This window comes from Protopterus annectens, chromosome 5.part0, assembly GCF_019279795.1.
Source record: "Protopterus annectens isolate FY-2018-M chromosome 5.part0, PAN1.0, whole genome shotgun sequence".
Classification (NCBI taxonomy): Eukaryota; Metazoa; Chordata; order Ceratodontiformes; family Protopteridae; genus Protopterus; species Protopterus annectens.
In genome coordinates this window covers 1,696,849,027-1,696,866,855 of record NC_056735.1, presented here as the reverse complement: position 1 = coordinate 1,696,866,855, position 17,829 = coordinate 1,696,849,027, and the positions used below count along the sequence as shown (strand labels likewise).

General features: G+C 40.5%; 1 protein-coding gene across 1 annotated transcript in view; it reads left to right on the top strand.

Annotated features, from left to right (window-relative positions):
• The window catches only part of SPAG17 (sperm associated antigen 17), a 3,638,922-nt gene that overhangs the window by 1,124,898 nt on the left and 2,496,195 nt on the right, over positions 1–17,829 (top strand). Inside the window, exon 12 of the mRNA XM_044071485.1 lies at positions 12,110–12,223. Coding sequence (XP_043927420.1) covers positions 12,110–12,223 — 114 coding nt within the window. The remainder of the gene's footprint in view (positions 1–12,109; positions 12,224–17,829) is intronic.

The window sequence follows — 17,829 nt, the reverse complement described above, 5'->3', positions numbered from 1 at the left end:
AAGGGGCATTGTATTCTATGATGGGTCTGATGAGGGATGAATAAATGGGCACGATTACCTCTCTTGATCTAGATGTGAAACCCTTCGTGAAAAAGGTGGGCTATGTAGAAGGTCTTTCTAACCACTTTGGCAATGTGGTTTTCAAAGAGATTGCTATCAATTTGGGTCCCCAGGTCCCTAATAACTTTTTCTGTACTTAATGGGTTTCCGCCTATGTGGTAATTTGTGGGCACATTGTTTTTGCCAAAGGGTATGACTATACATTTTTTGACATTTAACTTTAAACCATGACGCTGGCACCAGTTGTCTGTCTCTGTGAGACCTTTTTGAAGGATGTTTGTGTCAGCTGGAGAGTTGATTATGGCGCCCAGTTTGCAGTCATCTGAGAACTTGGTGAGCCATAGTCCTCCCACGTTTGCTTGTACCTCGGAAAAGTATATACCGAACAAGAGTGGTCCCAGGACAGAACCCTGTGGGATGCCACTTGTCACCGGCTTTGAGTCTGACATGGCTCCAGCAACTCTCACTCTGTGGGTTCTGTCTTTGAGCCAGTTTGCAACCCATCTTGTGACATAGGGGTTTATATTTAAGCTGGATAGCTTATCTATGATGCCTGAGTGGGGTATTGTGTCAAATGCCTTTGCAAGGTCCAGATAGGCTGTGTGGACTACCTTTCCCTCATCTATGGCTTTGGTGACTGTTTTGAAGAAGTCAACCAGGTTCAAAAGGCAGGATCTGCCCTTGACAAAGCCGAACTGGGTAGGATCTAGTGTCGGTAGGTCCCCAATGTCTTTGTTTATGAGCTCCATGATGATCCTCTCCATAGCCTTGCAGACTAAGCTAGTCAGGCTTATGGAGCGATAGTTTCCAGGGTCCGTAGAGGCTCCACCTTTGTGGAGTGGGACCACTGTTGCTGTACGCCATTCTGTGGGCACATATCCTGTAGTGAGGCTGAGATTGTATAGTTGTTTTATTTGAGGGATTAGTTCCTTTTGGAGTTCATGTAGGATGCAACCTGGGATGCCATCTGGTCCCATGGAAGCAGTGTTTTTTGCTTTGGAGAGGGCAGCCTTCACCTGAGCATCAGAGATGTTTGGGAGGCAGCCCTCTGCCGGGATAGATACGTGCTCTTTTGGGGGGGAGGGGGGGGGAGAAGTTTGCACTGAACCTGTCTGCCAGGATATTGGCGATGTCTGTGGGTTCAGTGTATTTTTTGTCATTTAGAATCAACTCAGAACAAGTCTGGGAGTTGCATCCCAGGTTTCTAACATAACTGAAAAAAGCCTTATGATTGTCTTTGGTGTCCTGTGCAATTTTTCTCTCGAATCTGGCCTTGGAGGATTTTATGAGGTATCGTAATTTTTTGCTGGTACTGATCAGAGATGCCTTCCCTATTAGGGATTTTGCTCTATCATGTAGTAGCTTCCTCCTTCTGTTGTACAGTTTATTTATGGCAGGGGTCCACCAGACTGGACGCCTGCCTTTGGATGATTGGGTCTTGGTTTTGTTTGGGATAGCATGATCCATGCATTCCTGGAGATGTCCGTAGAATGTGTTTATATAGGATTCTGCAGTTTGGGCCATAGTTACCACTGGCCCTGGGGCCTTGAAGGATTCCACTTCAGTTTTGAGAAGTGAAAAGTTCGTTTTTGAAAAGTTTTTCACTGTGGTTTTCTGGGCTGGGGGTGGGGTCGGGATGTGGACATCCAGTGAAATTAATTCATGGTCTGATCTTACCAATGAGGGATATACTTCTGGTGAGGAGCATAGAGTCCCCATGTTGGTAATGATCAGGTCTAGTATGTTGTCCCCTCTTGTGGGAGTGGTGACTAGTTGTTCCATAGCATTTGAGTTTATAATTTCCAGGAACCTTTGGGCTAAGGTGCTGGGGCTTGAGTAGTGCTCCCAGTCAATGTTTGGGTAGTTGAAGTCACCCAATATAATGGTGTTCGGAGAGATCTTCATGTTCTCCAATGTTTTCAGGAAAGCAGAGTGGGATTCCTGAGTTTGAGAGGGTGGTCTGTAGGATGCTATAAACTGAAAAGCAGTCTTGCCCACTGTTAGTTGCACATGGATGGTCTCCGATACTTTGTGCAATGCCACTAACCTGGAGGTGTGGATATCCTTGATAAATATGGAAACTCCCCCTCCTTTTGTGGCTCGGTCCGGGTTTTGGGGCCGAAAAGCATGATATGAGGTATAGCCTGGTAGTGCTGGGGTGCTCTCTGGAGCCTTCAACCAGGTTTCTGTCACTGCACATATATCGATGTTCTCCATACTGAGGAGAGCTTTGAGTGCGTGCATCATGAGGTTAAGACTTCTGGCGTTTAGCAGCATTACCCTTAGTTTCTTGTTCCTTGTGCTGTCTATGGGGGTGGGTTTGACTTTTGAGCCTTGCCTAAAAAAGACACTATGGGGGTGGCAAGAGCCTTTGCCAATATCCGAAAGCCCAGTGGTGACAGGTGCAAGCCGTCCCTAGCGAAGCAACGTGGCTTGTCGAGCATGTCATCCCAGGCTGACAGACACTGGATCCCCTTTGAATGACACCAAAACTTTAGCCAATTGTTAAAATCGATCATTTTGTCTTTGTACTGTGGCATCATTCTAGGTGAGGGTAAGATGCTGCTCAAGGTCAGGGTCATACCAGTCTGGGCTACATGATCAGAGAGCTCCTCTATGTCTCTTTTCATGTAGTCCAGGGTGGTATGTCTCAGGTCATTCACACCAGCATGTACAATGACTGAGTCATATTTGTATTTGCTTTGGAGTGACTTGAGTGCTTGTGTTATGTGGCGGACTTAAATTCAGTTTCCCTATATTACTCTAGCATGTCCAAAGGTCAGTTAATGGTTTCCTCTCCAGTCCAGCTGGTGAATCTGGACTCATCTCATAAACAGCTATTTCTAGCAAATCACTCAGGGCTCAAGTCAGACTATAGTGACAAACATTTCAGTTTCAGACTTCATACCCTTCCAAACATCCAACACAATGCAAAACCTGTTACTCTCTCAACTGTCTAAGTTTGTTGGAGCAATATTTGAAATGTGTCCCTGTTTTTGGGCCTTTGCTTCACATTTTTTATTACTTAGTCCAGATGTGTTGCTGTAAGAGGTTGTGGGGTATGGGCAGTGATTATCCTGCTGTGAGTATGTGTGTGGCTTGCAAGGTGCTACAGTGACATTATTACCTACTAGCTACCAAGTAGCATGGCTGTTTCTGTTCACACACTACTATTATAGTAATCCACTACATGACAGTAAATATACATGGCATGCTTTGTGTACTACACATCCTATATTCCCTTTACATTCATTCCTACTATTGCATGATATATTTATTGTAGCACAATGTTCTTATATAGCAGTCATGGCTTAGTGGTAAGTCATGCAGACTACTGTTTCCAAGGTCCTGGGTTCGAGACTGACAGTGGGATTTTATTTTGCTTTTGAGCAGACTACAGGCCTTGTCATTCAGAGTGACTAAGGCACTTTTAAGCAGTTGTAAGCGGGTTAGCGCTGGCTTGCGCGGAGCTCACGCATGCACACTGGCGTTAAGCTCCGCGCACACAAGCGTACACCCACACTCATTTCTTTGAAAGAAATGAAAATGGGGAGACAGGAAAGTGGTGAAAAAGGGGTCACAAAGAGGGTAAGACAGTAGGGAAACAAGCTCGGGTTTTGCAGGAGGGATGTAGGTAAGGCCCATAGCTGCCCATTTCTTCATCAGCAACAGCTGTGCATATGTTTGTAATTTGGTGTGACATTTGAAACCTTCCACCCCTGAGAGAGGTGTAAGGACAACAATAATACTTGTTGTACAGCCAATTCTAATTGACAGTTTCCATGTCCAGCAGACATGTGTGCAAAATGGGCAGCTATGTATGGAGCGTAATTTTTTTGTGGGTACAGAGTGCCCTTTTTTTTTTTTTTTCAGGTGAGAGTGGTATGTCAGGTACAGGAAGTCCGTATAACTGGAGAGGTAGGTTGGGTAGGTTAACAGACAAGACAAACAAGATGCATACAGGGGCGGTGTATGACACATGTGGGGGGGGGTTACACAATTGACGGGGACGGATGTTTGGATATCTCGAGCCCATGAGCCCACAGATGGCAACAGTGGAACTGAGATCCCCACCCATGGGCAGTTGCCACTGTGCCTTCACTGCCCAGGATGGGGCTGTGCTGGGGGCTGTGTAGGCTGGGCAGCAGGCACGCCCGTTAGTTGTGCCAACCCGTGCCTCAAACTGGCGTAGGGGCCCAAGAACAGCATCCCGGATCTCCCTAGGCACCACAGTCCGGACATTACGGAGGGTGAGTGGATATTCTCCTCCAGCCACACTTGCAGCAGGGGGATGAGCCCCATCCCCTGCAGCACTTCCACCCACAGGTGGCACAGGGCCACCGGAGGAGGGTCCGGCCTGGGCACTACTGCCAGGTGCACTCGCCAGCTGAAGAGGGAGAGGTGGGTCCGCTGGAACCCGCCTTCCCTGTCGTCCTATGTTTTGCATTATGTTATGACAGTTTGGGTTAGTAACGTACAATACCATTCACAATTAGTTGTAACAGCATGCATTAGTATTCCCATTAACCAAACACCCATATATTCAAACCATTGAACAGCAAGCATAACACATACATAATTTGAACAGCAATACACAATCCAACAACATGCAGGGTTGATTGATGGCAACAGGCCATCAGGTTTGGATGTATGAACAGGGCACATGCATCAACGTACATGCAAATATGTATGAACCAACAGGACAAATGTCCAGGGGTGTTAATTGTGTTTACACATACCAATTTCACGTGGAATGGATTATATGTGGTTATAGGGTAGGGTGAAGAAAATTTTATTAACAACTTCAAATACCAATACATATGCTGTACATTTCTAATAGCTGCAGATACATGCACACTACAGTTCTGCCTACAGTTTCCTATGTGATAACTACTTCAGGTTGGTAATAGGAATGTTACTGCTACATCAATATACATTTTCATTTTTATTCATACACATTCATATCTGGCTCTGTTCAGCTACATCATCCTGCTACATATGCTTTATATAGCTATAGACAACTGTGGATGTTTGGTATTTCAGACAACCATACTATCTGCATATTGCAGACTGAGAGCAACATATCCAGATTTTGGGACACACATTCCAGCTGTGGTACCATTTTCAACACATGTTACTGTTTGGTTCTGCATGTCACATTCATTTCATTCTGTACTGACTGCAGTATACTTTATTCAGGAGTTATTACTACTTTATTGGTGGATTCATAACTCTTTCTCACACTCTCTCACTTGTTTTATTTTTACAATTCAGGATGGTACTTAATTCTAGGCTTTATTGACATGTTTTACCTGTAGTTATAACAATCCTTTCCAACAGTCTCACTTCTGTCATGTTTCTGTATTTCAACAGGGATATATTTCACACATGTGTTTTACTCAGCTTCTGCAGCTGTACTTTTCAGCCTGCTGCAGGTTATGTACTATTATATTACAGGTGGGACATCTTTATTTCAGACTTGTTTAATTTTTATGTTTGGATTACAGGCTGCATCACACTTTTGTAATCAAGCAATACTTGCAAACCCTCTTTCACTGTTACTTGCACATTTTATTAATTAGTGACTACACTGCACTCTTTTGCTAACTGTCATACTTATATATTTATTTACAGTTACAGGAAGAGAATTACTGACCTGCCTGGTGGCGCAACCGTGCCAGCCTATCGCCATAGGCTCGACGGTTCGCAGAACGGACACCTGCAGCTGTAATATAAATAAAGTAATATTGGAATACACATCTCTATAATATCAGCTAGGTTAATTTCTTACATAAATAATTACATGTAACTTACTCAGTAGTGTGGTGTTGGGCATTTGCCGGGCCTCCTGGATCCAACAGTTCAGTTGGTCCTGCTTCCGTCTCTTCAGGTCCGCATGGTGGTGACGGACCTGCTCACCAGTCCTTGGTATCCCTGTGGCACTGGTGGGATCATGAGCCAACCGGTCCCACGCCTCAGCCCTATATGCTCCCCACAGGACCTGGCCCTGCATGAGTTGGGTCTTATGATTGTGGACAAGGAGCCAAACCATATATTTGGACTCCTCAATGCCCCACCTCTGTGCTCGGAAGCAACTACCCTCACCTACACCTGACATCCTAGCTGCAAGTCGGTTCTACAATCGGTTATGCTGTGTATTCCTGCCTATGGGGCTTATATATGCCGTTTTTCCCACACTTATCTGTGATTGGCCATTTTGGAAATGTATCAGCTTCACAAAACCTGCTTTGTCATGCTCCTCTTTCTATTCATTCCTATATATATGCCATTACTGCATTTCTAAGTGTAACTGTCATGGCTTAGTGGTTCAGTACTTTGACTATGGTGCATGGTATCCTGGGTTCAAACCTGGCCATTGCTTTTTATATTTTATGTCTGTCTACACAGGCTAGGAGGTGTGTCTGTGTAAAGGCAGTTTTGATACAGCTTGCTCAACTTTGCCCATCGGTTAGCTTGTTGGCGTAGCGCGCAGCTCCGCGCAAATGGGTTACGCTGGTTTACGCGTCATTTGGCTGTCAGCATGCATATTACGCTCAGCTCAGCTATGGGCACACAGTTTCAGCATGTTAAAATGCTGCTCAACCCCGGGCACTCATTTTACACCTGTTAAACCACTGCTCACCTATGGGCATTCATTTTATACCTGTTAAAACACTGCTCACCTACAGGCAGATGCACTCAACTTGTTAGACTGTAGCTCAGCTATAGGCACATCTGACATTTTTTTTTTATCATCTCACATTTCTTCAAAATACATGGCCCTTTTCATTACATTTTACATAAAATATAATTTTATATGTAAAAAAGTCAAGTATAACCCCTGAGCGTAGGATGTTGCACCAGCAGAAAAAGTAGAAAATAATCAAAGCAGCAGGTGCTGGTGTCAACGACCACAAACAAAATGTAACTGGTAAACACCAACAGAATAATATAGTGAGCCTTCCACAAAGTCACTCTTCAGTTGACCAAACTTCCAAAAATTCCAAATAGAAATCACCACGCTAAAGCTAGCAATGTGGAGCAGTAAATCCTTTAATCACAGTGGCGCCATGCGGCTTCTTCAGACTGTTATACAACAATAAGCTCAAACAGTTACATTTATAACATATACCTCCCCATTGGTTAAAAATCATTACACACAATTCAAAATACAGGGCATTTGATCTTCAACAATGCACTCATGTAATGCCGCTTCTTGATTACAAAATAGTAGTCACCAATACCACCTAAACACTTCATCTAAGCAGCAACAATACAACGGCAAAGTAAATGCAAAATCCTAAATAAATACATTCATATGGTATGCGGCATTGTCCTTATTAAAATAGAGCAACAAATAAAAATAGTACGAAGACACTCAGTATAGCTACATGAAACATAAGTTATCTTCATATTAAACCAACCTACTCTTAAAACACTAAATGTGTATATATAAACTTAACCTATACTTACTCCTATATGGTCATCAAACCCTTAAAATCCTTAAAACCCTTTTGGCTGTGAACAATGCTGCTCCTTCTGTTTACCAGCAGCTACACTATCAACATGAACGGCGTCACTCCAGAGTATGTTGTCAGCAACCTTAAAGGGGCGACACTCTGGGAGCTCGATTATAACAACAGGTTCTATATGATATATCCACTACGGAAAATTATATACATTTATACAAACCGTTTAAAAACACGCTAACATGTGGATTCGAATAAGGATTTTTAAAAAATACTTCCTGCTAAATAAACATGTCTAAAAAGCAGACAACTAGTCCACGGATGTATAAATATACTTAAACATTAAACATATAAATACATAACTTCTATAAAGTCTGAACTAGGACAACCTAGAGTTGAAAAGGGATGTGGAACGTATAAGCGTTTCCATCAACTCAGATACAGCCTAAACCTTGTACGTACACTAAATATTAATGTGCACATGCATTACAGGTAACAAAATTACTGGCATCTGCTTAGCCTCACACCCTTGAACCTAGACCTGTCATCTACCGACGATGAACGTGTCATTCACTGTATTACTACATCTGACCGTCCAGTAGGTCTCTAAATGTAGTACCCATCAACTGAGCATACAAAATATGAAATACTACCATATCGTGGTGAATGGTATTGAGTGATGAAATAAGGAGTGTGGCGTGAAATGTGTAGTGGGGGGGAAAGACTACTACATCTGCCTCTCTTTCCCCCCCACTACACATTTCACGCCACACTCCTTATTTCATCACTCTATCCCATCCACTACGATATGGTAGTATTTCATATTTTGTATGCTCAGTTGATGGGTACTACATTTAGAGACCTACTGGACGGTCAGATGTAGTAATACAGTGAATGACACGTTCATCGTCGGTAGATGACAGGTCTAGGTTCAAGGGTGTGAGGCTAAGCAGATGCCAGTAATTTTGTTACCTGTAATGCATGTGCACATTAATATTTAGTGTACGTACAAGGTTTAGGCTGTATCTGAGTTGATGGAAACGCTTATACGTTCCACATCCCTTTTCAACTCTAGGTTGTCCTAGTTCAGACTTTATAGAAGTTATGTATTTATATGTTTAATGTTTAAGTATATTTATACATCCGTGGACTAGTTGTCTGCTTTTTAGACATGTTTATTTAGCAGGAAGTATTTTTTAAAAATCCCTTATTCCGAATCCACATGTTAGCGTGTTTTTAAACGGTTTTGTATAAATGTATATAATTTTCCGCTCGTAGTGGATATATCATATATAGAACCTGTTGTTATAATGCGAGCTCCCAGAGTGTCGTCCCCTTTAAGGTTAAGCTGACAACATACTCTGGAGTGACGCGGTTCAGCGTGTTGATAGTGTAGCTGCTGGTAAACAGAAGGAGCAGCATTGTTCACAGCGTTAAAGGTTTTTAAGGATTTTTAAGGGTTTGATTACTATTTAGGAGTAAGTATAGGTTTAGTTTATATATACACATTTAGAGTTTTAAGAGTAGGTTGGCTTAATATGAAGATAACTTATGTTTCATGTAGCTATACTGAGTGTCTTCGTACTATTTTTATTTGTTGCTCTATTTTAATAAGGACAATGCCGCATACCATATGAATGTATTTATTTAGGATTTTTTGCATTTACTTTGCCGTTTGTATTGTTGCTGCTTAGATGAAGTGGTGTTTAGGTGGTATTGGTGATTACTATTTTGTAATCAAGAAGCGGCTTGCATTACATGAGTGCATTGTTGACGAGATCAAATGCCCTGTATTTTGAATTGTGTGTAATGATTTTTTAACCAATGGGGAGAGGGTATATGTTATAAATGTAACTGTTTGAGCTTTTATTGTTGTATAACAGTCTGAAGAAGCCGCATGGCGAAAGCGCTCACTGTGATTAAAGGATTTACTGCTCCACATTGCTAGCTTTAGCGTGGTGATTTCTATTTGGAATTTTTGGAAGTTTGGTCAACTGAAGAGTGACTTTGTGGAAGGTTTCCTTTCACTATATTATTCTGTTGGTGTTTACCAGTTAAGCATTTTGTTTGTGGCCGTTTGACACCAGCACCTGCTGCTGCTTTGATTATTTTATAATTTTATATGTGTACATATATGTCAGGGACTTGTTTCGTGCTTATTTCACTAAAAATAAAAATTGATGTTGTGGGGGCTCGAACCATGACTGCCTGCTCTTCAGCCGATGTCTCTACCACTACGCTATTGCTTCTTGGCTTACTTTGCATATTTAGTTCTTATATGCTTTTCCACTGACTGCTAATTGTGGCAAGGCTACGGGCACGCCCGCGCAAACGAGTGCACTCACGGCAAACATCTTTACAATTTAAAAAAAAAAAATATAAGATGTTCATTTCTACTTTTTATGTTCGTAGTCTGTGGGGGCATGTGTTGTGTTGTGTTTATTCACATTTACACTGACTCTGTCATGGGGGTTTACTTTCAGGACTTTTACTCTTTTGGGGGATTCCGTTTGCATGGCTCAGCCTACGGACACGCCCCCTACTGTCTTCCACGGACCGTGTTAGCCTTAGGTGTGATTCAGCATGCCTCATGTATATGCATAATATGCTGACATCATACCGTTTAACTGCAGCCTCAGGTAAGCCTTGCAACTCTTACATGGAGGCTTCGTGAGTCCTGCCCAGAGAATGTCTACTTTTTTGCTTTGTGTAACTATATTTTCTGCCATCCAGAGGGCACTGTCTATCACAGTGTTGATGAACCTTTTGGGTTTAGTTTGTCAAAAAGTTGGAAAATGCCTATCCTGACTCTGCTGGCATTTCGCCCCTCTCCCTGAATAAAAGAGAAACAATTCTTTATATATTAATTTATGTTAAAAATACAGTCCAATCATGTGTGCTGCTATGTATTATAAAAGTAAATGAAAAATCAGTGACTTACAATAGGGAAAACAATATGTGCACCAATAATTGGGCTTAAAATAGTGCACCAAAAAATTACCCTACTTTTAACAGTAATTTTGAATTGAACTTAAAAAATATGGAAGACCTTGCATTTGATTTATTAACATCAATTACTGACTTTTTTGTTTTTGAGTTTTAATAGATAAGTGCAGGATCACATATTTCTTGTATTTTTGTTCATTCAGTTTCTTTGGTAACTTGGGTGTTGGTGAACACTGGTGTGTCTCCCAAAATGTTGTGGTGTGTCAGGTTCGACATCACTGGGCTGTCATTTTTGTATCTTTTTTTCTTCTCATGAGAATGGTTTTGTGTGTGTGTGTGTGTGTGTGTGTGTGTGTGTGTGTGTGTGCGTGCAGGTGTGTGTGTGTGTGTGTGTGTGTGTGTGTGTGTGTGTGTGTGTGTGTGTGTGTGTGTGTGTGTGTGTGTGTGTGTGTGTGTGTGTGGATATCAAGAGAGGGGAGCAGTACCTTCATTTTATCTCTGTCTGTCCTATAAGCTGTGGCCTACTTTGTTACAGCCTTGTCTTGTTTTCTCTGTTTAGCTTATTTCATTTACTCCAGCAGTGTCAAGACAGTGTTTTGCCATCAAAACCACTGATTTTGATAGTTTATAGTCTAGATCATGAATGTCGCTGCTTTATTTATTCATTCTGCTATCTTTTTCTCTTGCCATTAGTTGCTATATATGTCTCTCAGCATTATTTGCCAGTTTCATATTTCTCCGTCTTGTGTATCTTCCACTGCTGGAGTTCTCTTCATTATTTGTCCTGATGTTATGATGGAAGAGGCAAGGATTTATTAAAAGATTTTATATGTACTTCTAAATAACTGTATGTTTGACAGAGAATGAGTCTTTTGGAACACCCATGCAAAAGTAACTTCATGCATGCAAGCACAGGGATTGCACAACAATGGGGAAATGAAAAACTTACACACACACACACACACACACACACACACACACACACACACACACACACACACACGCACACACACACACACACACACACACACACTCACACACACAAACTTTTGATGTTTATTACTAAAGCTACTTCATGTTAAATAGACAAGGCTAGAACAGCATATTGTGTGTAAGCAAGATCCAAAGGTAGCATATCTTCAAGCCGCAAAAAGAAAACATCCAGACTACAGCTGGTTAGCAAAAACTAGTGCACATATGCAGACATAAAGTTGTAATGCTCAAAAACTCATTTGCCATTCTATCACTTGTAGAATATTCTGTGAAAGTACAGAATAATTGCAGTTTTAGAAATCTGCATGCCATAAGTGATGAAATCATTATTTAATCTTGAGTGCTATCTCTTTGGTTGATATGCTTGCTTTTCATAATTGTTGAGATCATATTGTTATATCTTCAGGTAGTGACAGTGTTTCTTACTCAGATTTTTTTTTAAGACAAAGCTGGTTACCATCAGTTTACTAAAACTATGTACTAAATGAATATTGAGTTCCTAGTCATAGTGAAACAATCCCATCACAGACATGATTTACATAATCATGTTATCTTTTTGTAAAATGCCATTTATAAGAATACTTAATCTGCATGTCATTTTCTTTTTATTTATGTAATTGTCTATCTGTATACTTTTGCAGAAACTATGTGAAGACTTCTGTTTTAAAGATCCTTGGCCAAAAAACAATGTATTCAAGCAACCGCTGTTGATAAACTACCATGACAAGCTGAGACAGAGGATGTGCAAGTTAGAGGTACATTTTGCTATTTACAAACATTTGTATAATACATAATGTTTCCTCAGGATTCTTGCAGCAGTGTAACAAATTGGAGTCAGTTATCAGACATCAATTCTAGCCTTGTTTTTTTTCCCTTCCATTGGAATGATTCATATTTCATGAAGGTTAATGATCACCTCATGTCTGCACCTTTATCAGATGGTGTACACAGCATATGCCTGCATTACACCTTATCTTGTTCATTTTTTTCCATATCTGAATCTTAGGTAAAATAGTTGGGCACTTACTTTTTAATAATTCCAGATATAGAATAGTGAACATTGAGAATGCACTTAAAATGTTTAAAGGTGACCATCACGGCTTAAGGTGCATTTCTAGGAAAAAGTGGTCTGTGGATGAGTTTCTGCTCCACTGCAAGAGTATTTTTGTCTTTGTTTCTCATTAGCCATCTAATAAAACTCATGCCAAGAACTCCTGAAGCAAAAGTTATAAATGTGAATGGTAATAAGAATTACAGACATCATTCCATTACCCTTATCATTTTAATATGCTGCTATGACTGATTGCTGTGTTGAGCCATGGCGATGGCTTTTAAAAGGACCTCTTACAGTAATTTGTTTCATTTTTTTTTTTTAGTTTAGAGTGAAAGGTTACTCCACTGCGCTGTAATGATTAATTGGGTGTTCTGTATCTTTTTGATCTTGAGTGTGGTAAATACCATTTTTGCTACCTTTATCTGTAAAGCCTATATGTCTTCGCTTAATCATGTCATTGCCCAGCCATCACAGTACAGGATGGGTTGTAATCCTCTCAAAGAGCATTCAGACTTCATTTTTTTTCATAAACAGCACTAAGTAATGATATGAAGATAATGAGCTGTGGCTAACTGTATGGATGATACATACATACATACATATACACACAAAGGTAAGGCCTGTTCTGGGCAGGCTTCAGTCAAATCTCTCTAAGATTTTCACAGAACATCCAGATTTGTGCATCATATTTTGGTCTTTTCCTTGTAAAAATTGTAGTTGTCTTGCAAATCATTGAGACTGTGGGTTTGGAGATATGTATAATATTAATTTTATTAAACACTGCTGCAGTAGCCTTAGCTATATGGGTTATATCTTGCCAAGGATAGAATAGCTAACCAGCTTCCAAAGCTTAAGGGCACCTTCCATGCACCCAAAACATCAGTCAGCTTGAACTGACCTGACTAATAACACAGGTTTGGATGACAAGCCCTTCACAGCTTTCCTGCCATCAAAGAGAGCACTCCTCTGTGGGCTTTCAAAGACCAACAGTCAGACAGTGCTGTTCCTTTGCTGGACAGATAGGTGCCCTTAAGAGAAACGCATTCCACATTAAAAAGTCTTTATTTTATTGTACTTTCCTGTTTCAGAAAGTTATTTTTAAGCTAGGTGTTTGTGTTTTAATGGACTGTCACAAGACTTAATGTTACACACTTTTCCTATCAGTTTAAAAGTTGTTTAAAGTAATTTAAAACTATTTTTGTGTTTTTCTTTTACTTCTGGGGTTGGCTACGTTATTTTAAAGTGCTTTTTGCTATGTTGTGTGTGAAAAAAGTGACCTTTAAAAATCTATTTATTTACAGTACTTTGCTTCTTGTTTTCCCTGGGAAAGAGGCACCATTTTTGGCTTGACCATGGAACAAATTACCAGCTCCATGGTTGGTCTTTCTTTCAGCCACAAAAAGAAAAGTTAAACAAACAGCCTGCACAGCTGGATAGCAATTTACCTCAATCACAGGTGGGTGACTCTACTGTGGCCATAGCTTCTTTCTTAGAGCACTTATCTTTTACCCCAGATGCCTCTGGTGTATCACCTACAGCCACTATGTACCGGGGTTACTCATGTCCTGTGCAGCTATTGGGGTCCCCTTAATCGGCAAAGGAGAGCCATTCTTGTTGGTCTTGGGAGAAGGAACAGGGAAGACTTTCCTGTTTGGTTAGAATATGGTCCCTATCCCTGGAGAAGCTGCTGCTGCCATTAATAACTGCACCATTTCTTTTGTCAAAAGAAACAGAAAACAAAACTACTCCTCAAATTTCCTTATAGGAGTAGTTTACTGGGTCTAACTCAGGGTTTAATTCAGGCTGCTGATCCTTCTAATAAGGTGGTTTCTAGTAAAATAAAGAGAGCTACTTTTTTTCTTGAAGAAATACAACATTCTGAATCTTGACAGGAAAATGAAGGGACAGACACAGGGTTTTCTCCTCAGTTTTCTGATTCAGACTCAGAGGAGAGTTTGTTTCTGATTCTACCTGTGGGAGGCTTCTCTTTCTGTGAGACTATTTCCCAGATATGTTGTGCTTTTCATTGTGAGATGACTGGGTTTCTCAGTCCCTCAGAAAATACTGTGAACTGTTATAGAAATAATTTCCAGAACCATCACCTATTCCTCCAGTTCTGTCAGCTCTGGATGGTGTGTGTGTGTGTGTGTGTGTGTGTGTGTGTGTGTGTGTGTGTGTGTGTGTGTGTGTGTGTGTGTGTGTGTGTGTGTGTGTGTGTGTGTGTGTGTGTGTGTGTGTGTGTGTGTGTGTGTGTGTGTGTGTGTGTGTGTGTGTGTGTGCTGCTTGCAATTTTCCTGATAGTCAGCCTGCTGCACTTAAAAAGGCAGATAGAATGTATAAAGTTCCTAAATCTTTTAAGTTTTTATACACTCTTCCCATACCTGACCCAACATCTGCAGTTTTAGTTATTCCTAGCGCCGCTAAACATTTGATTAATTCCAGTCCTCTTTCTGGCAAGGATGGGAAAAGTATTGATAAGTATGGGAAAATAGTATATGTCTCTGCAACTTTGATTTTCATAATTTTGAATTGTCAGGCTTGTGTGTTAAAGTTTATTCTGACTAATTTTGAAAGTACGATGTATGCTTTGTTGGTAGTTTCTTCTTGTGAGGAAACATCTGCTTGAAATAATTTAGTTTCTTCCATTTTCCCACTACCCCTCCCCCCAATGTCAGAGGAGATAATATAGTGATAGCTACCCAATTTAACAACTACTTCACTTCTTCCATCCTTAACCTAATTAGCAACAGCCAGCATTGCACTCTCCCATAACTAATCAGCAACCCAAACTCATACCCCCCATTCACTATCAAACCAGTTACTTCCAACACAATATACAAGCACCTCACTAAACTAAAACCCATCACTTTAGCAATCAACAAACTCCCTGCAGAGTACCTCAAAATTGCCACTAGTGCTATAGCTTATCCCATCTCAATACTTATCAACCAGTCTGTCAATGATCATACAATTCCAACTCTTTGGAAAACCTCCTACATAATACCCTTACACAAAGGTGGTCCCGCAACCGAACTTACCAACTACCGCCCCATGGCAATCTTATCCCCCCTATCAAAAATCCTTGAAAAATGTATCCATTCTCAGCTGATGATACATTTACTTAGAAAATAGTCTCCTCACCAACACTCAACATGGCTTTCGCCCATTCCAAAGCACCACCACAGCACTCATATCCTTCACCAACACTGTCAATCAATATAGGAACCAAGGAAACCTAGTGTTTGCCACCTTCCTTGATCTGCCCAAAACATTTGATACAGTACCCCACAGCAAATGGCTTACTATCTTAGTTGAACTCAACCTAAACAAGCCCTCGTTGCTCTGGTTTCAAGACTACCTATCCAACTGTCAACAAGCATTTAAGTGGCATAACCCCCCCCCTTCTCCCAGTAACAGTAGGTGTACCACAAGGATCCATACTGAAACCCCTACTATTTAACATCTTTACAAACACCCTCCACACCGCCACCCAGCAAGATACAATAGTCCAATATGCAGATGATACTACACTGATCTGCTCTGCCCCCACACTCCAAACACTCCAGACTAAAACCCAAGAGACCTTCTCCAATATCAAAAACTGGTTAAAAAACTCACAACTAATACTTAACCCCCAAAAGACTCAACTTATACGTTTCCACCCTACCAAAACTATTGACTCTTCTGCTCTTTTCTGTATCAATTCTGCCAATAACACACAAATCTCCCCAGTATCACATGCTAAACTTCTTGGTGTAATACTTGACCAAAACCTAAAGTTTGACAAACATATAGCACAAACCATATCCAAAGTCCATAAAAAACGTGGAACCCTATACTGCTGCAAAAATTTACCAAAAACACTAAAATTACTATATCCAGAACTTACCTTCTCTCTAAATTGCTTTATGCATCCCCTAAATTAACAAACCTTAACAAGACAGACCTACACAAATTGTCCATGTGCTATAATAAAATAGCTAGATTTGCAACCAGCTCTAATTTCCGCTCCCACCATTGTCACTCACTAAAACAATTAGGATGGCTAGAACTCACCAACTTACTGAACTGTAACCAACTGACCATGGCTCATTACTTCCTGTACCACCCAAACAAGATTCCTGATCTCTCAGTCTTACTCAACTTTCACAATTCTGTTCACCAACTAAGATCCACAAACAAAGCCCTTCCTGAAGTAGCTAAGTATAGACACAGTGCTGGTGAATCCCTATATTCCTACACAGTTGCTAAAGTTTAGAATTCTCTTCCATCAGATATCAGATTGCAAAACAGCAGTCCCATCTTTAAAACTCAATTAAAAGCCCACCTCAATCTCATCTGGCAATGTACCTGTACTGACCATGGCTAGCCCTACTACCATCATTCAGATAAATCTTCCTCTGGCACTACTCAAAGGTCAAACACGTAGAAAAAAAAAAACTACCATAAAAACTGTATTTTTAAATGTATGTATATAACTGTATATATTACTGCACTTTCTTACTCAAATACATTATATTTTCTGTTTTACTACTGTCACAGTATATTGTACACTTCTGTAACTTCTCATCATACTATGCTATGATATACTATTGTTTGCTCTATTAATTTGTACTCATCTCTGACTTTTGTATTTTTATCATATATGTGGAGCTTTTGTATTTTTTTTATGATTGTCATGTATGTGGAGCTTTTCTTCTCAGGTCCCTGCTGAAATCAGGCACCTGACTGCCCAGTCAGACCAACCCAGTAATCAAATTTAAAATAAATAAATAAATACATTTTACATAACTCAATGTGTGTATGTACTTGCATCTGTCTTGAATTCTCCTTTGGACAGAGGTTTAGTTTTTGGTTCCTCTGCTGCAAAGGTTATCAAAAAGTGTGATGAAAAGGATATTTTGATTAAAGGAATCTCTTTTCAGCATTCCCTTTATGAATTTTTTAAGGGCTTCCCTAATCCCTCATCCAATTTTGGCAAAAAACAAAATAAACAGATTTAACAAAATGTGGGGAGCAAATGTTCAAAAAGCAATTTCAGGAGGGTTCCAAAAAGAATTTTGGAACCACCAGAAACAAGGACAGTCCATCAAACCAGAATCACAGTTTAAGGGACCTTGTCCAACCCTCCTACTCTGGTAGTCCCGTTTCCCTTCCAGAAAGTTATAATCTTCACTTTTCTGTTTGGCAAGATGTAGTTTCATACAAATGGGTTCTGATCATTCATCAAGGTTACAGATGGCAGTGGGAGGAAATTCCCCCTTTCCAGAGGGTAATTTGTCATAAACTAGACCAGGCTCCTTTATT